This window comes from Hyla sarda, chromosome 2 (assembly GCF_029499605.1).
Source record: "Hyla sarda isolate aHylSar1 chromosome 2, aHylSar1.hap1, whole genome shotgun sequence".
Lineage (NCBI taxonomy): Eukaryota > Metazoa > Chordata > Amphibia > Anura > Hylidae > Hyla > Hyla sarda.
Window position 1 is genome coordinate 305496023 of NC_079190.1, and position 26285 is coordinate 305522307.

Here is a 26285-nt window from a genome sequence, read left to right on the forward strand (position 1 = left end):
AAATATCCCCATAGGAGCTGGACCTCCCGGGACGTGAGTCATCAGAAAGCAGTTAGACAGAAAACCGCAACTCCACTTCAGAAGCTAATAACTATTGGAAGGATTAAGATTTTTTAATAGAAGTAATTTACAAATCTGTTTAACTTTCCAGAGCCAGGGGGGGGGGGGGGGGGGGTAGCGGCGTCTGCTTCTCCATGTAGCCGCAGGGCACTGATAACACTGATCTATGCTGTGGCATACACAGAAGAGTAGCATTGGCATTGCTAGTAAATAATTTTCACGACTGCAGTACTGAAGAGGTGAGTGCTCCGTTCTTTCTCCGAACATTGATATGCTATGGCATAGCATTGAATAGTGTATGCAATCAAGGTTGCATTTAATAGTCTCCTATGGGGACTAAAAACTGTTGTTAAAAAAAGTTTATAAATGTGAATTAACACTTTCCATACTAAAAGTTTAAATCGCCCCCTTTTCCCAAATTCCATATAAAAAATATGTAAACATAATAAAAATAAACTTGGTATCGCCGCGTGTTTAAATGTCCGAACTATAAAAACAAAAATAACTTTAATTAAACCGCACAGTCAATGGTGTATATTTAAAAAAAAAAAAAAAAATCAAAATTGCGTATTTTGGGCCATTTTGAATACCCTAAAAAATTAATAAAGTGATCAAAAAGTCCCATCAAAACAAAACTTCAGATCACGGCGCAAAAAAAAACCCTCATTCATCCCTGTATGTGGAAAAATAAAGTTTTAGGGGTCAGAAGATGACAATTTTAAACATACTAATTTTGGTGCATGTAGTTTAGTTTTTTTTAAAGAGTACCTATCATTATCATAACTCTCCCTAATTCCCCATCTGTCCCTAACTCTATCCCTGTCCTTTTTTTCATTCAAAACCCCCTAAAAATACCTTTTTATTGATGTCTTCAGTAGCTCAGTAGGCTGCCCTGTGTCAGGGGAGAAAGCGGGCGTGTGCCGGCAGGCGCAACTTCATCTGATGCCTGCTGGGGTTCGCAAGGCAGACCCGATCATTGAGCAGTGCTCCACTGACTTGGGGCAAGCGCGCTCAGGCTCTCCTTGTCCTGCGCTGAGCTCGCCTGTGTCCTGCCTGCATTCTGTGATTTCAGTCTGAAATCAGTGCATAGGCTTGCTAGTGAGACCCTTAGTGGTCACTTTTTTAATAATAAAAAAAAACAATAAAGGATGCTAAATTTTTAACAAACCAATTAGAAAGATATTCATTAAGGCTTGATCTACACTATATCAAATGTTTTCTTGATGATAGGTACCCTTTAGGTAGTAAAATAAAGGCTATATAAATTAGGTATCCTTGACCGTATGAACCTACAGAATAAAAAAGGTGTAATTTTTACCGAAAAGTGCATTGCGTAGAATTAGAACCACACAAAATTTACAAAATGGCGTTATTTAAAAAAAAAAAAAAATTCCCCACAAATAATTTTTTTTCTGGTTTTGATGTAGATTTTGTGGTGAAAATATGTCATTACAAAGTAAAATTGGTGGTGCAAAAAAAAAAAAAAAAAGAAAAGCCCTCATAAAGTTTTTTTGTTTTTTCCTCCTCGCCTTCTAAAAATCATAAGTGCAAAAATGAAAAATGGCCTAGTCCTTAAGGGATTAAAGTTTTTGTTCCGACCCAGAAGATGCCAAAAATATGCAATTGCTTAAGAAATCTAGAATAAATAAGAGCCCCTCATAGGGCAAATAACGTTTTTACATGCTAAATACAAGCACATCGACCACAGTGGTAATGCAAATCCGCTTATCTGGTCCAGTTGTGTAAAAGAGACAACTACATAAGCGCATGAAGTGATAAAAGGTGGTGCCACCTTCCGAATGCTTAGCAATGCTCAACACTTGATATTATCCGATGAGCATTCTATCCTCATCCTATCATCCTTCTTTGCTCCTAACATCCATCCTTATTGTCCACATCCATTTATGCTGTCTACATTTCAGTTGAATTCAACACTCGCGTTCATATGCTCCATTGCCATACAAATCTTTTTATTATACACTTTGAGTAGTTCTTTTCTTCTTTTTTTATACCAATACTATGACTAGAGATGAACGAACTTACAGTAAATTCGATTTGTCAGGAACTTCTCGGCTCTGCGGTCGCTGACTTTTCCTGCATAAATTAGTTCAGCTTTCAGGTGCTCCGGTGGGCTGGAAAAGGTGGATACAGTCCTAGGAGAGTCTTTCCTAGGACTGTATACACCTTTTCCAGCCCACAGGAGCACCTGAAAGCTGAACTAATTTATGCAGGAAAAGTCAGCGACCACCGTGCCGAGATGTTCGTGACGAATCAAATTTACTGTAAGTTCACTCATCCCTACTTATGACCATAATATTTACCACATTGTGTGTGTTACATACATTGTTGTTGTTCCCATTCTTATACCTCCCTTATTCATATATACCTCTCATTTTTTATAGAACATGCCTGCCTTAATGTCCGTACCTCTTCTGTTCTAACAAAATATAGCTATGGTATCGCTATGGCTACCCAGTTGCAGGCAGTCAGTGATCATTAGTATTTGGCGCATGCGCTATTAGCAACGTCATTATTTGTATTTTTTTCAGCCAGCGCATGCGCGATCCTCACTCTACCCATGGTGCATGTGCCCACTCCTATCAATAGTGAGTCACAGAGCTGTCATAAGATTATCTATCAGTCTGGCTTTCTAACAGGATTATTTACTATCATTGAATGCCTGTCATTCTTCTTTTTACCCTATGTGTCACATAGATTGTTTACATTTGTTAAAAGGATAAGATGTCACATTATTCCATGCCCATGGGGCGTGGCCTATTATGTATGGCGCTATTTTTGAATGTATGTAAGATTGCACAGACTCCATTTTAACGCCCGTTCATCTTATGAAGGTGCTCCTATGCCTCAAAACGCTTTAATTGGCCAATAGTCTTCTAAGGAAACTTCTCCATTATTCCGGTGGATTGTGCCAGATATCCGTTTTTTCCAGATTCGTTATCCTCTGCAAAAATATGTAATCAACATATCTGGCAAAACATTTTTTATTAATATGAAAATCATTCTTTGCTCGAAGGCAGCCAAAATGTTTTTTTTGCAAAAGTGCACGCCAGGGGTTTTCCCATGGCCGTCCCTTAGCACTGATGATACAAATCATTACCAAATAGGAAGAAAGTTATTGCTAAGCACAAAACCTACTGCTTCACACAAAAAATCGGTATATTTCGGTATGATCAAAGTCCTGGACCCCAAAATCTTGGGGTATCCTAGTGAATAAACTTTCCACATCCACTGTGGCAAAGAATACATTTTCCTCCCAGAAATGACTTTTAACTGTAAAAATGAGTCTGGGTTTTTTAAATAAGAAGGAAAATCAGTCAGCATTGGACGGAGTAACCAGTCCAAATACTGTGTTAGTGGTTCAGTAATTGAACCAGGAGAAAATATCATCTAGGCCTTTGAGAAAGCGGTTAACCACGAAACAGATGTTAGCCTTCAGCTGGTTCAGTGAGCCCATGTAGGCAGTCTCTCCATGGGAGCATCATTTTTAATGGACTGAATAAAGTTGGATGTTTTAACTTCTTTTGGCACGCCCCTCTCCCTGATCTGTGTCATGTGATTGAGACTTGCATTGTGAGTATATATTTATTCAGTGACAGAGTCTTGGGAGAAAGCACCGAGCGCAGACTTCTCCCAGCTCGTTCTTCTGATTGGAGATATAAACAATCCGACTTCCACTGAAAAACACATTCGACATGTTAAAGGTTTTTCCAAGTAATCATTACCAGTTAAACATCTTTATTGACCGCTTCACCTGGTGACTTTATCCTTATTGACACATCACAGTCATCTGCCTGTGAACTTTTATATCTAACCTTCTCAGGCCTCTTGCACATGTCCTTCACTACCACTAATAATGATGGTGTCACACTAGACCTTATTTTTACTTTCCTCTGTTTTATATCTTAATTCACAAAACACCCCTTCACATCTCTGAACATAACCTCCTTACATTCTCCTCCCTCCTTTCTTACTTTCAACTAGCCACTGCCACCTTCCATATTTTTTATCTTAGCTGAGGGCTTTGGCCCACTGCTTACCGCCGCCCACTGATAACCGCCAAAGCTTCAAATCAATGGTTTGTACGCCTCCTCCTCCTTGATCTACCTTCTACCTTTTGAAACGGTCAACCACTTTTTCCTGTTAAAAATCTTTCATACCTTGTTGTCAGATACTTGTCCCTCTCCTGGATCACCTCATACCTCACCAACCTTACATTGTGTCTCCCACTTGTACACCACCTCCTCCCCTCTCTCACTGATTTAACTGGCTTTTTCTTTGTATAGAAAAAAAAGGGGGGGGGGGGAACACTTTCTTCAAATCTGGTCTCTTATAAGCTTATATATTAGAGCATATATAGTGGTTATATAGTGTGTTTACAGTTGGATATACAAAATTGTAGGATACAGTATAGGTAAACAATATATTTATTGATAAACAATGTATATGGCATTTGCCTGCAGGGCCCTTGCAGCAATGTCAATAGATATTATAAAATATACTAAAATCCAATAAAGTACATATTATAATATAAGAATCTTTAATATGATATAAAACTTGGATAAAACTTTTATATGGAAGTCTGTAATATGCAATCTAAAAGTTTTATGCAGCCTTTGTGATAAAACGGTGTGCAAATGATATGCACATGCTGTATGTAGTCCAATATATAAAGTCCATGATTATGCAATCTGTATTGCTCGGAGAGGCTTAACCCCTTAACGACAATGGACGTAAATGTACATCATGGTGACGTGGTACTTAACGCACCATGACGTACATTTACGTGCCGACATGATCGCGAGCACCGGAGCGGTGCTCGCGTCATGCCCGGCAGGTCCCGGCTGCTATCAGCAGCCAGGAACCCGCCGGTAATGGCGGACATCTGCGATCGCGCGGATGTCCGCCATTAACCCGTCCGATGCCGTGATCAATACAGATCACGGCATCTGCAGCAGTGCAGTACTTTGCACGGATGATCGGATCACCCGCAGCGCTGCCGCGGGGATCCGATCATACAGCATGGCAGCCGGTGGTCCCCTCACCTTGCTCCGGCCGTCTCCCGGGGTCTTCTGCTCTGGTCTGAGATCGGGCAGACCAGAGCAGAAGATCACCGATAATACTGAGCAGTGCTGTGTCCTATACATAGCACTGCACAGTATTAGCAATCAACTGATTGCAATGAATAGTCCTCTATGGGGACATAAAAAGTGTTAAAAAAAAAAAAAAAAAAAAAAGTTAAATAAAGTTAAAAAAAATATGAAAAATCCCCTCCCCCAATAAAAAGTAAAACGTCCGTTTTTCCTATTTTACCCCCAAAAAAGCGTAAAAAAAAATACACACATTTGGTATCGCTGCGTGTGTAAAAGTCTGAACTATTAAAATATATTGTTAATCATCCCGTACGGTGAACAGCGTAAACGTAAAAAAATTATTTAAAAAAGTCCAAAATTGCTGCTTTTTTGTCACATTTTATTCCAAAAAAGATTAATAAAAAATTAATAAAAAGTAAAACCTAAGCAAAAGTGATACTGTTAAAAACTACAGATCATGGCGCAATAAATGAGCCCTCATATCGCCCCATATACAGAAAAATGAGAAAGTTATAAGTAGTCAAAATAGGGCAATTTCAAACATACTAATTTTGTTAAAATGGTTTGAGATTTTTTTTTTAAGCACTACAATTATAGAAAAGAATATAATCGTGGGTATCATTTTAATCGCATTGACCCACAGAATAAAGAAAACATGTAATTTTTACCGGAAAGTGTACAGCGTGAAAACAAAACCTTCCAAAATTTGCTAAATTGCGGTTTTCTTTTTTTCCCTCATAAATATTTGTTTGGTTGCGCCGTACATTTTTATGGTAAAATAAGTGATGTAATTACAAAGTACAATTGGTGACGCAAAAAACAAGCACTCATATGGTCTGTGGATGGAAATATAAGAGAGTTATGAATTTTAGAAGGCGAGGAGGAAAAAACAAAATGCAAAAATAAAATTGGTCTAGTCCTTAAGGCCAAAATGGGCCTGGTCCTTAAGGGGTTAAAGGAGTACTCCAGGATTAAAAAATTGTCCTCCATACTGCCAGCAGTAAAAAAAAAATAAAGATACATACCTTCCTTCGCTCCTCCGGTATCTCTTTATTTTTTTACTGCTGGCAGTATGGAGGACAATTTTTCCATCCTGGAGTACTCCTTTAAGGTTATTGCAATAGTTACTATGTAACTGTGGGGATGTACATAAAAATTATTACAGGACCGTGCAGCTCACCCATCCTTCCGTGGTCCCCCGGAGCTCTCACTTACTTACCTGCTGCGGCTTCTGAAACGGACGCCTGGTCGCTTCCAGGAGTGGCGAGTTGTCAGCGCCAGTGAGCCAGGGGAGGGAGAGGTCTGCTGGATGGCGCGGTAGTAGAAGGATTCATGTACTGTGCGCACCAGGATGCCGTTTATCGCTTTGGCTTGTATGGCTGTCTGTAGATTGCTATATGTAGTAGATGGGATGGCTAGACCAGTTTCGGGATCAGCTGGATCTCTTTTTCAATAGCAGTATACTTTTTTCTATCTATACAATTGCTCTCCAGGTCGCACAGGATACGCAACTTTATATACTAGTACTCATCTGCCATTTTTAAGTTTTCAACTTGCTCTTGTGGTTTGAGCTACCGCTTTATTTTTCCTGGCTTTTTCTTTGTGTTTTAATCTTTGAATTTGAATTTTCTCAACAGGTGTGAATCCAGATGACACTTACAATGAAACTCCATATGAAAAAGGATATTGTTTTGTGTCATACCTTGCCCACCTGGTAGGAGACCAGAAAACATTTGATGCATTTCTAAAGGTACTTTTCAGTTGTTAAATAATTTCTCTGTTAAAATGGCACACAGTAGGCCACACTGTTCAGAGAATGTAAGTAATGGACATCACTTTGCTTTCACAAAAGGGTTTTAGGTTGAACTCTATGAACTGTTGTGTTTTTCCAACCTTACAAACTGTTACTACTGCAAAAGTAAAAGAAAACCCAACTTCATCCCCAAAATAAGCCATCAATGGCTGTTTAGCAGGGTGCTGACACCTGACACTTCCACCAATCAGCTCTTTGATGCCTATCACTACATACTGAATGGGTCTGGAAGCAATATGCCGTTTGTGTAGTGGTGGCACCAGGTTATGCTCTGCGGGCTAAAGGTATTTCCTCAAGCATGGATGCTTTCTCAAGCATCGAGATATGTATAGCTAGAGGTCAGACTCAATTATACCTCTTAAATATTACCTACCTACACAGCAATACCATGGTTATGCCTTGCTTATCACTCTTTGCAGCTACAAAGCAATCACTTTAAGAAGCATTGATGGGCAATCTCCCACAGTAGGTCTATGGAAAAAACATGGCTAAAGAGAAACTGTCATGTTAAAAAAAAAGCAGTCCAATTTGCAAGTATCTTGTTAGAGAGCAAGAGGAGTTGAGCAGACTGATATATACATTTCCATGATAACTTGTCATTTATTCATGGAAATTGTTCTTGGTTAAGTAGTAATGGGAGTAGTAATACTTAGTGATAGACAACTATCTGTATGCATATAGTTAGAGCTGTCAATCACTGAGACCACCCTTGTGACTACCTAGCCCATAATGAGCACAGGTTTTCATGAATAAATAGGCAAAGCTTGACAAAGCTGATAGGCTTCTAAAACCTTAGCTTCTTTTTGTAACCTTGTACAGGCACTTTTCGCACAAATATAGAGATGTGACTAGAGTATTATCCGGCCCCAAGGCAAATTCTGGACCAGGGCCCCCCACCCATCAGTTAGAGGGTATATATAAAAAAAAAAAAAAAAAAGTATAGTAACATAGCTAAGACAATTTTCTATACATTAGAATACTGTGTACTTCTTAAAGATATTCTATTCTATACTATTCTTTAAAGTCTAAAATGGGAGACTTTTAAAGATTATCACTGTAATAAATATATACCTTATTGGAATAAAAGGGTCAGAAATAAAAGAAAACCAATATGGATGAATAAAAACATTAAAGGGGCAATAAAGGACAAAAATAAAGCATTTAAAATACTAAAACAGGACAGCAGTGAAGAAGCATTAAAAAGCTATTGAGAAAAATGTAAAATATGTTAAAAAAAACAGATAAAAGCCGCAAAAATAGAGACAGAAAGACTCATTGCCAAAGCGAGTAAAACTAACCCCAAAATGTTCTTTAACTATAGAAATAGCAAAAAGGTCAAAAATGAAAGTGTGGGCCCCTTAAAAAAATGAAGAAGAAATTATAAACGGGGATCAGGAAAAAGCAAATATATTAAACAAATTCTTCTCCACTGTATTCACCGAGGAAAATGAAATGCCAGGTGAAATACAGTGTGATAAGGTAAACTCCCCAGTACAGGTCACCTGTCTAACCCAGGAAGAAGTACAGTGCTGCCTACAAAAAATCTAAATAGACAAATCACCAGGTCCAGATGGCATTCACCCCCGTGTTCTAAAGGAATTAAGTAATGTTATAGACAGACTCCCTATTTTTAATATTCCGGGATTCTAAAGTAACAGGGACTCTTCCCCAGGACTGGCGCATAGCAAATGTGGTAACAATATTTAAAAAGGGAACAAAAGGTGACCCAGGGAATTATAGGCCTGTTTAACCTCCGTTGTATGTAAATTGTTTGAGGGTTTTCAAAGGGATGCAATTTTGGAGTATCTCAATAAAACTAAATGTATGACCCCATATCAGCATGGCTTTATGAGGGTTCGGTCCTGTCAAACTAACCTTATCAGCTTCTATGAGGAGGTGAGCTCCAGACTGGACCAGGGGCAATCGCTGGATGTCTTATATTTGGATTTTTCCATAGCATTTGATACGGTGCCTCATAAAAGGTTGGTGCATGAAATGAGAAGGATGGGGCTAGGGGAGAATGTGGGTAAGTAACTGGCTCAGTGATAGGAAACAGAGGGTGGTTATTAATGGTACTTATTCAGATTGGGTGACAGTTACTAGTGGGGTACCATATGGGTCCATCTTGGGTCCTGTTCTGTTTAATATATTTATTAATGACCTTGTAGAGGGGTTGAACAGTAAAGTAACAATCTTTGCAGATGATGCTAAACTCTGTAAAGCGGTAAACACAATAGAGGACAGTGCACTGTTACAAATGGATCTGGATAGGTTGGAGGTTTGGGCTGGGAAGTGGCAGATGTTGTTCAACACTGATAAATGTAAGGTAATGCACATGGGGAGGAAAAAATCCGGGCTGGGGTTATGTATTAAATGGGAGAACACTTGGGACGACTGACATGGAAAAGGACTTAGGAGTCTTAGTTAACAGTAATTTAGATGTAGTGACCAGTGTCGCGCAGCTGCTGCCAAGGCTAATAAAATCATGGGGTATATCAATAGGGGCATAGATGCCCATGACAAGGAAATAATTCTACCGCTGTACAAATCACTAGTCAGACCTCACATGGTATACTGTGTACAGTACTGGGCACCAGTGTACAAGAAAGATGTAGTGGAGCTGGAGAGGGTTCAAAGACGGGCAACCAGAGTAATACAGGGAATGGGAGGACTACAGTACCCAGAAAGATTATCAGAATTAGGGTTGTTTAGTTCAGAAAAAAGGATTAGGGGAGACCTAATAACTATGTATAAATATATCAGGGGACCGTACAGAGATCTCTCCCATGATCTATTTATACCCAGGACTGTATCTATAACAAGGGGGCATCCTCTACGTTTAGAGGAAAGAAGGTTTCCACACCAGCACAGACGGGGATTCTTTACTGTAAGAGCAGTGAGACTGTGGAATTCTCTGCCGGAGGAGGTGGTCATGGTGAACTCTGTAAAAAGTTCAAAACTGGTCTGGATGCATTTTTGGAGAGTAATGACATCGCTGGTTATGTATACTAGATTTATAGGGACAGAACGTTGATCCAGGGATTTATTCTGACTGCCATATTTGGAGTTGGGAAGGAATTTTTACCTCTAGTATGAGGGTTTTTTGCCTTCCTCTGGATCAACTCAGTAGGGACTCATTAGGGATATAGGTTGAACTTGATGGACTCTGGTCTTTTTTCAACGTCATGAACTATGTTACAGCTACCATATGCCACGAGTATACAAGGAGCAAATATTATCACCAAAATACCATTACTGTCTAATTCCAGTATACCAAGACCGGAATAGCCAATAAAACCAGCACAAAAAACAATTGTCAGCGCCTCCAAACAAAATTGTTCAAGGAACAATTCTTTCGCCACACCATGACCACCACTACCATTACTAATGAATAATACCACTATAATGGTAATGAATAAAATCCACTATACATAGACCAATATTCCCACATTTCCACAGCGACATATAGTAATAGATAACAGCTATATCGAAGAGCTCTGTAGACCTTATATGTCGCAGTTACTTCCAGTGACTTAATGGTCTTTTCTGATCTGATGAGTTGTTCACTTATCCTTTTTGTCTCCATCCTACTCATGCCACAATGAAAACTTATTTTTCCTGCCACGAGTCTCTGCAAAATCTGTAAGACAAAAGTTGTATGCATCTTGTTCCAGCACCCCCTCACCTCCTATACAAACTCCCATATGTATTGCCCCACACAGTAATAGTGCCATATTTGTGCCCCCATAATGTAGGTCCCATATAGTATTATTCCTCCATAATGTCCCATTATAGTATTATGCCCCTATACTGCCCCAATATAATATTAGACCTCCATACTGCTCAAGTATTATATTAGACCTCCTACTACCCCCATATAGTAGTTGACCCTTCATACTGCCCGAATATAATATTAGGCCTCCCATATAGTATAGTAAAAAATTACTCTCATCTCTTATCATTCCTCTGCAGCTCCTCCTCTCAACTCCCCTTGCAGGCATTGTCATATATCTGTGTATCTGGACTTTTATGTGGCACAGTATCAAATGCCTTAGACAAGGTTAATTACATAAAATAAGGATGGTGGGACTAGGGGAGGATATATGTAAATGAGTTAGCAACTGGCTGAGTGATAGGAAACAGAGTGGGTATTAATGGAACTTACTCAGTTCCCTAAACTACCATGTATGGCATGTATCAAGATAGGCATAGAGGCTTGTGACAAGAACATATTCTTGCCTCTGTATAAATCATTAGTCAAACATGTGGACTATTGTGTGTCATTTTGGACACCTATGTATAAAAAGGACCTGGCTGAAGTGAAGCAGAGGAGGGCGATCAAGGTAATTTAAATAGGTTATTAAATGTAATCCATGAATAGGTTTCAGCTCACTTTACCTTGCCAAATAACTGAGGTTACTGCTTTAACCCCTTAACGACCACAGACTTAAATGTACGTCCTGGTGCGGTGGTACTTGGCGCACCAGGATGTACATTTACGTCTTGTGTATGACTGCGAGCATTGGAGCGGTGTTCGCATTATAAACTGCAGGTCCTGGCTGCTATCAGCAGCCTGCAACCCACCGGTAATGGCCGACATCTGCGATTGCACGGATGTCCACCATTAACCCCTCAGATGCCATAATCAATACAGCTCACGGCATCTGCGGCAATGCGCATGTTAAAATAGATGGGATCGCCCGCAGTGCTGCCGCAGGGATCCAATCATCTCCTCACCTGCCTCCGGCTGTCTCCTCTGGTCTTCTGCTCTGGTCTGAGATTGAGCAGAAGATAGCCGATAATACTGATCAATGCTATGCCCTATGCATAGCACTGAACGGTATTAGCAATCAATTGATTGCTATTGTTAGTCCCCTATGGGGACGTAAAAAGTGTAAAAATAAAAAATAAGATAAAATAAAAAATATATATGAAAAATTCCTTCCCTCAATAAAAACATGTGTCCCTTTTTCCCATTTTACCCCCCAAAAAGCAAAAATTTTTTTTTTTCATAAACATATCCTGGTATCACCGGGTGCGTAAATGTCAAAACTATCAAAACATAATGTTAATGATCCCGTATGGTGAACGGCGTAAGCGTACAAAATAAAAAGTCCAAAAATTCTGCTTTTTTGTCACATTTTATTCCCAAAAAATACAGATGGTCAAAATAGGGTGATTTTAGATGACTGATTTTGTACAAAAAGTTTTTTTTTTTTAAGCAGTACAAAAATAGACAAGTATCTTGCTATGGGTGTCATTTTAATTGTATTGACCCACAGAATTAAGAACGCGTCATTTTTACCGTAAAGTGTGAAAACAAAACCCTCCAAGACGTGCAAAATTGTGGCTTTCATTAAAATTTCCTCCATAATAAAATATTTCTTTGGGTTCGCCATTCATTTTTTGGTAAAATTGGGTTTCATTTCAAAGTACAATTGGTCACCCAAAAAATAAGCCCTTATATGGGTCTGTAGATGGAAATATAAGAGTCATGGATTTTAGAAGGCGAGGAGGAAAAACAAAAACGCAAAATTGGCCTTGTCATTAAGGTCAAAATGCAAAATTTTGGCATATGGAAGCCGTTAAAATAAGGATATAGTCCAGACGCTGGTCCTCCGAGAAAGAGGGTGTCAAGAGTCAGATTTTGGTAAAATCAAGGGTTCTTTAATGCATTGAAGAACCCTTGATTTTACCAACATCTGACTCTTGACACCATCTATCTGGGAGGACCAGCGCCTGGACTATATCCTTATTTTAACGACTTCCAAATGCCAAAATTTTGCTTTCTCTGCTGAGTGCCTGCGGCTACTCAGGAAGGATCCGGAGCAGTGGTTTCCCTCATCGTCTCAATCGAGTCTACAAGCTATCACAGGTGTTGTGCCCTCAGCACGACACCATCCGGTAAGCTCACATCTTACCTATTTTGGGGCCTACCGTTTTACATTTATTGCACTATGAGCGCACCTTGTCCTTTTTTTTGTTTCCTTTTCTTAAGGTAAAAATGGGCTTCGTCCTTAAGGGGTTATTTCCAATACCCCAAAGGGATTAAAAAGTACACCAAAATAAACTAAAGGAGAAATGTGGCGCAAATTTTTTAACTCCTCCTGTGCCCAGGCTGCAAAAACTAAAAAAGACAAACTTTAAACTCTCCTTCCTACATAGTTAGTATGGTTGAAAAAAGACATACGTCCATCAAGTCCAACCAGGGAATGGTGGGAAGGGTGTAAGGGGATAAGGGGAAGGGATGTAGTTTTATAATTCTGCATAAGCATTAATGTTGATTTGTTCCAGGAATGTATCTAACCCTGTTTTAAAGCTGTTAATTGTTCCTTCTGTGACCAGTTCCTGAGGTAGACCGTTCCATAAATTCACAGTCCTCACGGTAAAGAAGGCGTGTCCCCCTTTTAGCCTAAACCTTTTCTTCTCCAGACGGAGGGAGTGCCCCCTCGTCCTTTGGGGGGGTCTGACCTGGAACAGTTTTTCTCCATATTTTTTGTATGGGCCATTAATATACTTTTATACGTTTATCATATCCCCCCTTAAACGTCTCTTCTCAAGACTAAACAATTGTAACTCCTTTAATCGCTCCTCATAGCTAAGATGTTCCATGCCCCATATTAGTTTAGTCGCGCGTCTCTGCACCCTTTCCAGCTCCACAGTGTCCCTTTTATGGACAGGTGACCAAAACTGAACAGCATATTCCAGGTGAGGCCGTACCAATGCTTTATAAAGGGGCAGTATTATGTCCCTGTCCCTTGAGTCCATGCCTCTTTTTGTACATGACAATATCCTGCTGGCTTTGGAAGCAGCAGCCTGACATTGCATGCTATTCTGTAGTCTGTGATCTACAAGTACACCCAGATCCTTCTCTACCAGTGACTCTGCCAGTTTAATCCCCCTAAGACATACGACGCATGCAGGTTATTAGTACCCAGATGCATAACTTTACATTTATCCACATTGAACCTCATTTGCCAAGTGGATGCCCAGACACTTAGTCTATCCAAGTCATCTTGTAACTTATGCACTATACTGCACTTATAGACTGTACTGTGCTACAAAGCTTGGTGTCATCTGCAAAGATAGAAACAGAGCTGTTAATGCCATCCTCTATATCATTGATAAATAAATTAAACAACAGCGGGCCCAGTACAGAACCTTGGGGTACACCACTAATAACCGGGGACCAATCAGAGTACGAATCATTGACCACCACTCTCTGGGTACGTTCCATGAGCCAGTGTTCAATCCAGTTACAAACTAAAATTTCCAAGCCCAAAGACCTTAACTTACCTGTCAGACGTCTGTGAGGGACAGTATCAAACACTTTGGCAAAATCCAGAAACACTATATCCACAGCCAACATTCCCCTGTTGCGCCGATATGTGTCCTGTTCCTCCGGTGCTGCTCGGCTCCCTGCTTCTTAGGCTCGGAACGTCACATTGCAGTCAGCGTATCACTGGCCGCAGCAATGTCCTCCTGAGCTCCTTACATGACAGTGCGCTCAGCATATCACCGGCCAAGGCAGGACACTGCTGCAGCTGGCGATATGCAGTCCTCTAAGTTATATGGGAAAAGATTTAACATCATTTTAATAGCGGTAATTTTTTAAAAATTTACATTTTTGTGATGGAAAGACCGCAGTCAATTCAAACACTGAATTGCTAAATAAACACTATTAAAATATAAGATAAAAATGACATAGCTGTATACATACATGAAGAAATGGTATTACATAGAGTGAATGACGTTCAAGCAAATGGTAGCTTGATATAAATTTGTTTCATAAAAAACATACTCTTTGTAACAATAATATTCGTTCTCAATAATGTAGCAATTTTGTGGTGAGGTGAACTGTAGCAAAAATAGTGACAAAAATTAATGTCCGAATATTTTTACAGCTGTAAATGCAAAAGCCGGATAAGGGTAATTTAATATACTGTTTTAGGGTATGTTCACACTAAGGAATTCCCCGCGGAATTCCGCAGTGTGAACTTAACATTAGTGTGAATGGGTCTCCGCGAGACCCGTTCACACTGCGGAATTTCAGCAGCGGACAATTCCGCAGCTGAAATTGTTCCGCGCAAAGAAAGAACATGTTCATTCTTTGCGCGGAAGTGTGCGAGCACTGCATAGCAGTCAGTGGTGACGGCGCAATGCTGCGCGGTCCTTCCGTCGCCGCCGGCTGCCAGTCTGAATCTCCACTCGCTGAATTCAGCAAGCGGAGATTCCGTTCACACTCTGTAGTGTGAACATACCCTTAGGTGTCATACACTTCTCACCCAAGGATGTTCCCGGAGCTCAGTTCCCGCATGGTCTAGGGTAATTTTTTGGTGCACTACAAAACTGTAATGCTGTGAGATGAAGGACTGAAAGTCACACAATGGGCAAACGTTGTAGTGATGTTCTGCTCAGCACTATAATGCAATCACCAATGTGGGAATGTTGTGGTGAGGTTTAATTGTATCCCCTTACTGTGCTGGGGTTTAACGCCTTCCTGCTATTTGACTTATGCATACATTCCATTTGCTGACAGGTTTGCGCAACTGAATGTATGCATATGTCCTAGCGATCTCCTGCACAGCGCGATGCGATGCAGGAGATTGCAGAAGGGACCTGGCTGTCATTCACAGTTGGGGGTCGCTTCACAGCTGCTGAGACTGGGATTGCATCGGTCACAGCAGCATTAACCCCACAGATGCTGTGATCGTTATTGATCACAGCATCTATGGGATTGACAGGGGCAGTGGGCTCTCCCCCTGTTCCCTAACGGCAACCCTGCAATGCGATTTCAGGGTCTCGTGTGTTGCCATGACAGCAGGAGGCCTGCTGATGGCAACTCACAATACGGCAGCCTGTGAGGTCCAGCCATAGGCTGGATTGCGCAGGCTGAATGTCGGTGTAGTACTGACAGTTACTGTGCTGCAGTATAGATGTGCTGCAGCATAGTATAACAGGTAAAAAGTTAAAATTGTAAAATGTATTTCATTAAAAATGTAGAAACAATTAATAAATAAATGCCCCTTTCCCAATAAACCCCTGTATTATCAAATAAGGATTATGACTTGTACAATAAAATAATATTGTTTGTCCCGCACTGTGAACAGCATAAAAAATAAACACAAAAAAATACAAATTCCATTCCAAAATTAGAGATTATTGCGTTTTTTTTTTTTTTTTTTGTATTTTTATATTTTTCATTTATTTCTATTTATTTGTTCTCCAATATTTAATCTCCATTTTATTCTCTGGTTCATATTTGCTGTATTCATTATAATATCATTGTCTATATCTGTTTGTAGTTAAAAGCCCTGAAGAAAGGGCTGTAACACCCTGAAACGTGTCTAGTATATCGCTATAAAACTTTTATGCAAAACTTCCCTAGACAGTATACTATTACCGCGCTGAGAGCAGGAAGTGCATGCTTCTGATACACGAGGATGCGGCAATTCATCTCCTTGCCCTCTATCTTATGCTTTATGAACTGAGTGATAACTTATTGAAGATTCCAGCACAGTACAGGGGCACAATTTAACTCTAGCACAGTATGGGGATACAATTAGACCTCGCCACAGCATCCCTGCATTGGCGATCACATTATACAGCTGAGCAGAACATTGCTACAACATATGGGCATTATGGAACTTGCAGTCATTCATCTCCCAGCATAACATTGATGAGTTTTGTAGCGCACCAAAGAATAACTCTAGACCACACTGGAACTGGGCTCCGGAACATCGTTGGGTGAGCGGTGTATGACACCTAATACAGTAAATTAAAATACTCCCACTGGATAACCCCTTCAATTGTATGGGTGGATTACAGTATCAAAACAGGTTATCAAGCTTGGAGTTGTTTAGTTGAAAGAAAAAGATGTATTAGGGGTGTTCTAATCACAAAGTACATATATATGAACGGATATTAGAGATCTTGTTAGTGATCTTTTTATGGCATCCTCTACTTCTAGTGGAAAGATTGTTTCAAGATCATCACAGAAGGGGGTTCTTTACAGTGAGCGCAGTGAGACTATGGAAGTCTCTGCCACATGATATTGTGATGTCTGACTCAATAAACAAGTTGGATGTTTTTCTGGAAAAATATATTAAAAGTTTTGGATACTAGATTTATGGGGATAGAACGTCGATCCAAGGATTTATTCTGATTGAAGTCAGAAATTAACTTTTCCTTTTGTTATAGGGCAGTTGATGTCTGCCTCATAAGAGGTTTTTGTCTTCCTCTGGATCAACACAGTACGGTTATAGGCTGAACTTAAAGGGGTACTCCGCCCCTAGACATCTTATCCTCTATCCAAAGGATAGGGGATAAGATGTCAGATCGCCAGGCTCTCGCTGCTGGGGCCCCCGGGATTGCCGCTTTGGCACCCCGCTGTCATTACTGCACAGAGCGAGTTCGCTCTGTGCGTAATGAGGAGTGATACAGGGGACGGAGCAGTGTGATGTCATGGCTCCGCCCCTCGTGACTTCACAGCCCGCCCCCTTAATGCAAGTCTATGGCAGGGGCTTGATGACCGCCACGCCCCCTCCCATAGACTCTTATTGAGGGGGCGGGCCGTGACTTCACGAGAGGCAGAGCCATGACGTAACGATGCTCCGGCCCCTGTATTGCCCGTCATTACGTGCAGAGCGAACTCGCTCTGTGCAGAAATAACAGCAGGGTACCACAGCGGCGATCCCAATGGTCCCCAGCAGCGGGACCGCGGCGATCTGACATCTTATCCCCTATCCTTTGTATAGGGGATAAGATGTCCAGGGGCGGAGTACCCCTTTAAACTGTGGGTTAAAGTTTTTTATTTACCTTTTGCAGCCTGGGCATAGGGATACAGGGTACAGGATAGAGTGTCAGCGCCGGAGGCCCGCTACAAACAGGAGGACGAGGAGGGCAGCTCAGCTGGGGACAGCACAGCACTGGGCTGATAATTAATTTGGGATGGGTGGAAGAAATACCATTATATACTGTGGAACCGCCATAAGTTACAAAAATACCGTGATACACATCTGTCCATACCGCCCAGCCCTAGTGACATGGACAGTCAGACACACCTGGGCCAGGGTGTCACTTGGTGCAGTCTGCCCCTCCCCGCCCCCCATAGCAACACCAATGCTGTAATCCTCCCATACCATTATTTATCTTTGTCCCCCTCCACTGCACCCTCACCAGTTCAGCAATGTCCTTATTTACAGGTGCCCAAAATTGGACACAATACTCCATATATGGTCTGACTAATGATTTGTACAGAGGCAAAAATTTGTCCTGATGACTTTGTTAGCCTTTGCAGCCACTGCCTGGCACTGATGACTAAAGTTGAGCTTGCTTTCCTCCAATATCTTTTTCAGTAGTAGTCTTATTATTTAGCACAGAATTGTAAATTTTGTTTTTACGGCCCAAGTGCATCACCTTACATTTATCCACACACAATTTCCTTTGCAATGTCTGTGCCCAGGACTCAACTTGTTATCCTCCTCTGTGGTGATCACCTTACCTAGTTTAATGTTATCTGCAAATACCCTGTTCAATTCTTTTCAATATGTTTATTAATGACCTTGTAGAGGGATTACAAAGTACTGACCCTTGCTGTACCCCCCATGTAACTGTCACCCTACCAGAGTAACTTTAATTGATACCCACCCTCTGCTACCTATAACTGACCTCCTCATAGAAGCTGATCAGATTAGTCTGACAGAACCAATCCCGCATAAACCCATGTTGATGCTGTTAGAAGATTTTTATTAAGATATTTCAGAATAGCATCTCCCAGAAACCCTTAAAGAAATCTTACCCACAGCAGATGTTAAACCTACAGGTCTATAGATTGATACCAAATTTGCCAATCCCTGTCATTAAAGAATATTTAAATATAAGGCACTGTGTATACAGTCAAAGGGTGAAATCTTGTACTATTCTTGTCAATGGGATTTTTTGACCATACCGCAGCACCAGCTATGTCCCGTTATGACAAACGGCCGTTATTTTTGATGGCACAAAGATGGTGCATGCGCTAATTTTTGTTCCCTCAAAAATAACGGTGGAATAACGATGATGGATGTTCACAATTGCCATCCGTTTAGTGCCCGTTATTTTAACAACCGTTGTGATCCGTTATTTGTACTGCGCATGCTCAGAACATGGAAATAAAATAATGGACTATAACGGATTAAATTACGGGTGATAATGGATGGAACATGTCTGTTATTTTTACAGAATGCCCTTTAAAATAACGGACATTGATCATAGTTATCACCCGTTATGTTCAGTCTATTTTTTTTTTTTACCCCTTTCAGCAGAGAAACGTCTGTTAAAATGCAGGGACAGGATGGTAGTGTGAAAGAAGCCTCACAGACTTGTCTCTGTTGTCTGTTATCTTTCTCTGTCCTCCTTCTATTGTCTGTTGTGATTTGCTACCTAAATTAGTTCAGAGAGGAATACATTCTGACAGGGGAGAGGGAAGAAACCTGATAACAGCAAAAATAAACATTTTTGTCTAAGATATATTTCAAGCTTTTTTGTATAGAGATATATATAGTGTGTGTGTTTTTGCATATTACATAGTTAGTATGGTTGAAAAAAGACATATGTCCATCAAGTCCAACCAGGGGATTGAAGGGAAGGGTGTAAGGGGATAAGGGAAAGGGATGTAGTTTTATAATTCTGCATAAGCATTAATGTTATTTTGTTCCAGGAATGTATCTAACCCTGTTTTAAAGCTGTTAATTGTTCCTGCTGTGACCAGTTCCTGAGGTAGACCGTTCCATAAATTCACAGTCCTCACGGTAAAGAAGGCGTGTCGCCCCTTTAGACTAAACCTTTTCTTCTCCAGACGGAGGGAGTGCCCCCTCGTCCTTTGGGGGGGTTTAACCTGGAACAGTTTTTCTCCATATTTTTTGTATGGGCCATTAATATACTTATATACGTTTATCATATCCCCCCTTAAACGTCTCTTCTCAAGACTAAACAATTGTAACTCCTTTAATCGCTCCTCATAGCTAAGATGTTCCATGCTCCATATTAGTTTAGTCGCGCGTCTCTGCACCCTTTCCAACTCCGCAGTGTCCCTTTTATGAACAGGCGACCAAAACTGAACAGCATATTCCAGGTGAGGCCGTACCAATGCTTTATAAAGTATTGTGTCCCTGTCCCTTGAGTCCATGCCTCTTTTGATACATGACAATATCCTGCATATGACAGGTATGCTTTAAAATGGAGGATGCCCTCAATATTTGACTAGGTATGTAAGGCCTGGTGTGATTCTCCCTGCACACTCGTCTCCATTTAAAGGACATTTGTTTTATTGAGGACCTAAAGGCTCTAGTTTTAGACTCTGTAACATTTTGAGATTTCTCCCTTTTATTTCTTGTTTTCGAGGTATAGCAAATACTGTGCTTGCATTGATAATGCCTACAATAGACTTTTCCTCAATATGTTGTATCGCTCTGTTTACATGAAAGCATGTCTTCCACCATGGACTATGTATCTTGCTAACATGCTATCGTATTTCCTGGTTCTTATAGTCCCCTAGTGGACTCCACTATGCACAGTATTCCCCAATACTATTGTATTACAATGTTCTGTTTCACCTGTTCTCTGCAACTATACAGCCTACCTATGTACGAACAGATCTGAAATGGCAGCGACAGAGACCTTCAGAAGGACTCTGGCTGGCATGATGACTGATTTGCAGCCCACACTTGCATCTCAGGAGCACACATAATTTACTACAGTGAACAAGAAGAAAATACAGAAGCCAGCACTCACCATTCAGGGGGTGAGTGCTGGCTTCTGTATTTTCTTCTTATTCACATTACACGAATGCCTTATAGCACTGTGCACCGCCGCTATCAGGGGAGGTGATTTGAAGCCAAGCTACCTATCCAGGTGTTACTGAAGTCTGACTACTAGTGGTGGAAGTGCCGGTGTCAGATTTTTCTCATTTTGTATATAATTTACTACAGCATCAGATGCTAGTGACCACAGCATCTCATGGTTTTCTAGCTCCAATGCTGGTGTGTGACTACGGCCTTCAGCTGCATGTGGCAGCTGCAGGGAATGGAGCAAGCTCTGCTCCTGGCCCACACCATGGTTCCCTTGTTCCTCTGTGCACTTCTGCTGTACATTTACAGCAGTTTGATGTAAATGGAGTAATAAAGATTATGCATAGTGTTGATTATCTTTATATTGATACTTTGATGACTGACAGTACTTTGTATTTCCAGGCTTATGTGGACAGATTCAAGTTTCAGAGCATTACTGCTGATGAAGCATTAGCATTTTATTTGGATTATTTTCCAGACCTTAAGGAAAAGAACGTTGATAAAATTAAGGGTAAGTTTAAAAGGACACTGACAGCCAGCTCACCTGCACTAAACTAGGGATGTCCTGATACCATTTTTTTTTTTTTTTAAGACAGAGTACGAGTACCGATACTTTAAAGCGTACCCGTCAGATCACTCAAAAAACAAAACTGTTATATGTTGCTCAGTATCTCATCATGGTCATGTACATGTGCTTTGTGTCTATGACCTACATTTCTCTCAGAATTAGCTTTTATTTCTGAAATACCTTAATTTTTTTTCACCAGAAGCAAGGGGGGGGGGGGGGGGGCTTGTACTTGTTGTGATAACCACTACCCCTCCTCCCTCTCCTCAGTCCAGTGCTTCCAACCCGGGTGCCTCCAGCTGTTGCAGCTCCCAGCATGCCCACACATCATTTGGCTGTGCAGGCATGCTGGGTGTTTATTTTGCAAAAGTTGGAGGCATATGATTGTAGTCCCCCTTTATTACACACACAGGCTTCATATATTCTTACACATACACATTAGATAGACACCTATATCCACACACATACACATATATCCACATACATGCAGGGACACTTACTTTTTCGTCTGCAAAACAATGCGTTTCTGCCTCACACATGCAGAATATATGTGGAAAAATAGGAACAGAGAATGGCGCTATCTAAGTGCCGTGATCGGTGGTAAAATAACCCAAAAATATATATTCTATTTCTGACTTCAATATATATGGAGGTACGCGCTTTCCCTTGGCTCTAACAATAATAATTACACATATAAATGCACGTCACAAGAAGTCAGTCTTAATATGTCTGATAGAGGTGAATGGTATTTCACTCACCCATTAGTGTTGTGCGGCACAACACCGTTAAAGATGTTGAAAGAGTATGGCAGCTCTCCACTGATCCTCTGGCAGCCTTACATCCAAACCCGAACAGCAGCTGTGTCAGTTATTGCAATGGAAAAGAGTGTGGTCCCGAGATGGAGTAGCTCCAGCAGTTTCCGGGGGAGACAAAAAAGTGCTTGGTATATGTGGCGCCTTGAGGATATAGTCCAGTCAAACAAGCATCCTAGGTAATTAGGGTTACTTGTTTATTTAAAAAAAAAAAAGGGACAATACATACATTTTAGCAGAAATATATGGACCGAAGTACAAAATAAAAGGAAATAAAAGAATAAAAAAGACAAGGTATGAGAAATAGCCTTTCTCATACCTTGTCTTTTTTATTCTTAGATTTCATTTTATTTTGTACTTCGGTCCATATATTTCTGCTAAAATGTATGTATTGTCCCTTCTTTCTTTAAATAAACAAGTAACCCTAATTACCTAGGATGCTTGTTTGACTGGACTATATTCTCAAGGCGCCACATATACCATCCACTTTTTTTGTCTCCCCCGGAAACTGCTGGAGCTACTCCATCTCGGAACCACACTCTTTTCCATTGCCTCTCTCACACAGCAGACATCAGTGAGAGCCTGGCAGCAGTTTCCCTGCCCCTCCCCTTCTCTTCACATGAGTCTGCAGTGTGTACTGCCCCTCCCCCCTCAAACGTCCAGGACGAAGCAGTGTTCACAGAAGGACTGAATGCATTCCAGAAGGCAGGGAGGGCAGTTCTTTGACTGGCTTTTTCAGTATGAAATACTGAAAATGTTCTAATGAAAGTAATTGCAAAACTTATTGGTTTTGCATGCTTTACAACATATCAAAAGTTTTTATATCTGACAGTGCCTATTTAATTCTAGTACTCGCCGATACCAAGTACGAGTAATTTTATTTTAAAGGGAATCTGACAGCAGGATGACGCGGTTTCTGGCGCTGGTTATCGTGCTGATATGGGGAGGCCTTCCCCTTGTAGATAGCAGGCCTCCCCCTGGTAGATAGCAGGTGCCCCCCCTCCCCCTGGTAGATAGCAGGCGCCCCCCCCCCTTGTAGATAGCAGGCGCCCCCCCCCCTTGTAGTTTCTCACTTGCACCTGTCCGGTGTCGCCGCTCTGCAGCCCCGTACTCATCACTGCCGCTGCCCTGTTCTGCCATCCGCATCTTGGCGTCTTATGGAGGAGCATGTGACATACACGTCACTCCTCCATAAAACACCATGATGTAGACGGCAGAACGGGGCAGTGGAGCGGAGCACTCCACCAGGTATCGGATTTGGTATCGGGGACATTAGAAGAGTCCCTGATACCATGCAAATACCTGGTATCGGGACATCCCTACACTAAACCCAATACACTGTAAATTAAAGCAGGTGAACCTGATAAAAATGTTGTATAACTTACCCGGATTTGTGATCCTGTTGCAATGTTGGTCCCTTTATAAGCCTTCATTGCTAATAAGTTAATCACTGGCTTTGTACAATGGAAGCAGGACTCTTCATACCCAGCCTCCCTGCCTCTTGGCTGAGTACGGTTTCCATTGCGCAAAGCCGGCAATTAACATATTGACAATTTCAACTAAGAAGGGGTCTATCTCTGAATAGTAGTAAGTTATACCTCATTTTAATCCAGTTTACCTGCACTATAGCCCCATGTACTGGGCTTAGTGCTGGTGAACCAGCTGTCTCTCTTGCCCTAACGTGTTATTGTAATCCTGTATATTTACATATTGCGTGTACATCTTGATTTTCATATGGTAAACTTCTGTATCTTGAGTGAGACAACTACTTTTTGAGCTCCGGTGACCAGCTAGGATAATTTATCATATTAGTGTATTCAGTACCAAAAAAAATGGAAAGGCTGTGTGTTGAGGGGAAAAAAAAAGCTCTTCTGCTCCACGGGAGGTTTCTGTCCTTCCTGAGCTCGCCTTAAGACACCTGCATTACAGTTTGACAGGTGTACCGCCCCAGTCAAACTACCTACCTGATGCAATGAATGTAAATGAAGCATAGAACTGTCACCACTTGTATATTGTGATAGTTCTATGGGGAATTGTGGACAGTTATATGGTTTTTTAATCCATAGAGATGCTTTGAAATCCACAGAGATACTTTGGTAAATGTCGGGTATAGTCTCAGGTATAGTTTTGGTATAATAACAGTGTTGCAATTCACTGACTCCAACACGAAGGTTAGCAAACTGTAGCAAATATATTCTGGTGCTTCTGCACCACTCACCGCTCAGCTATGTGCAGGAAACTTGGATGGAAGCCCCTGGTGTGCTGGGTTCTGTATCGCAGACTGGCTCGGCTTGGCGGCCGGCTCAGTGTGGATGTCTGCGTGGTTGGTCCAAGGATTCCCCGATTCTGCTGGTGTTAAGGGTGCGGTATGTAGCGGGAGAGTGGATGCAGGTGCAGGATGGTGATGCTAAAAGTGGCGTCCTCGTGTTAGAGAGCGCACGTATGCACAGTGGTCCCAAAGGCAGGGGGTTCCAGCTGTTGCAAATAGTAAAGATGGTACTAAACTTCCAATGGTGATCTGTATGTTGGGGGTAGATAAGCTAGATGCGTTTCGGGAATGACCCCTTTTTCAATAGCTATTGAATGTGCAATGAACAGAAATTGCACTACAAGTTTTGGGGGGCTTTTTGTCCTTTTACCCCTTATGAAAAGGAAAAGTTGGGGACTACACAGGCCTGTTAGTGTAAAAAAATAAAACATTTTACACTAACATGCTGGTGTTGCCCCATACTTTTTATTTTCACAAATGTTAAAAGGGAAAAAAAACACCAAAATTTGTAACGCAATTTCTCCTTAGTACGGAAATACCCCATATGTGGGCGTAAAATGCTCTGCGGACGGACAAGAAGGCTCAGGAGTGAGAGTGCACTATGTACATTTGAGGCCTAAATTGGTGATTTGCACAGGGGTGCCTGATTTTACAGCGGTTGACATAAACGCAAAAAATGAAAACTCCAAATGTGACCCCATTTTGGAAACTACACCCCTCCCGGAATGTAACAAGGGGTATAGTGTGTCTTAACATCCCACAGGTGTTTAATGAAAATTCTTCAAATTTGGGTGGAAAAATGAAAAAAAAAATGTTTTTCACTAAAATGCTGGTGTTACCCAAAATTTTTCATTTTCACAAGGGAAAATAGGAAAAAAGCCCCCCCCCAAAAAATTTGTAACCCCATTTCTTCTGAGTAAGGAGATACAGCATATGTGGATGTAAAGTGCTCTGCTGGCGCACTACAATGCTCAAAAGAGAAGGAGCACCATTGGGATTTTGAAGAGTAAATTTGTCCGGAATTGAAGGCCATGTGTGTTTACAAAGCCCCCTAGTGCCAGAACAATGGACCCCCATATGTGACCACATTTTGGAAACTACACCCCTCATGTAATGTAATAAGGGATACAGGCATTTACGCCCCACAGGTGTCTGACAGATTTTTGGAACAGTGGTCCGTTAAAATGAAAAATGTAATCCATTCAGATCGGCGATTTGCGGCAATTCCAGGTCAATCGGGTCACCAGTGACCCGGAAAAAAAGGGTGATTGGTGAAGTCTGAGTAGGTACCAATCACCCTTACCAAGCAGGAGTGAGGTGGTACCGGTGCCACCTCACGATCGGCGTAATTAGTCGGACAGATTGGCCGACCAATCGCCCGTCCTGCTGTGTGGCATCTGCGGTGGAGTGAGGGGGTGGTGGGTGTGGGGAGGCTTACTCGGGTCTGGTGTAGCGGCGGTCCCGGCGGTCTTTGGGTGGATCTAACAGCAGGAGGTAAGTGCTGTTTGCCTCCTGCTGTTGCCCATCAACAACTCCCAGCATGCACAGTCAGAGGGCATGCTGGGAGTTGTAGTTTTGCAACAGCTGGAGGCACACTGGTTACGAAACACTGAGTTAAGTAATAAACCAGTGTGCCTCCAGCTTTTGCATAACTACAACCAACCCCCAGCATGCATGGACAGCCAAAGGACATGCTGGGAGTTGGAGTTTTGAAACAGCTGTAGGTTTGCAAAGCCCCCCCCCACACACACACACACACACACAATGTGAAGGTACATCTTTGCAGTTTCTCGCTGCAAGTATGAGATGCGGCAAATTTTCTGCTA

General features: G+C 41.4%; 1 protein-coding gene across 1 annotated transcript in view; it reads left to right on the forward strand.

The window, feature by feature from the left end:
• The window catches only part of RNPEP (arginyl aminopeptidase), a 281410-nt gene that overhangs the window by 174101 nt on the left and 81024 nt on the right, over window positions 1–26285 (forward strand). The window contains exons 7-8 of the mRNA XM_056557627.1: window positions 6809–6921; window positions 21216–21324. Of these exons, the coding sequence (XP_056413602.1) occupies window positions 6809–6921; window positions 21216–21324 (222 nt within the window). The remainder of the gene's footprint in view (window positions 1–6808; window positions 6922–21215; window positions 21325–26285) is intronic.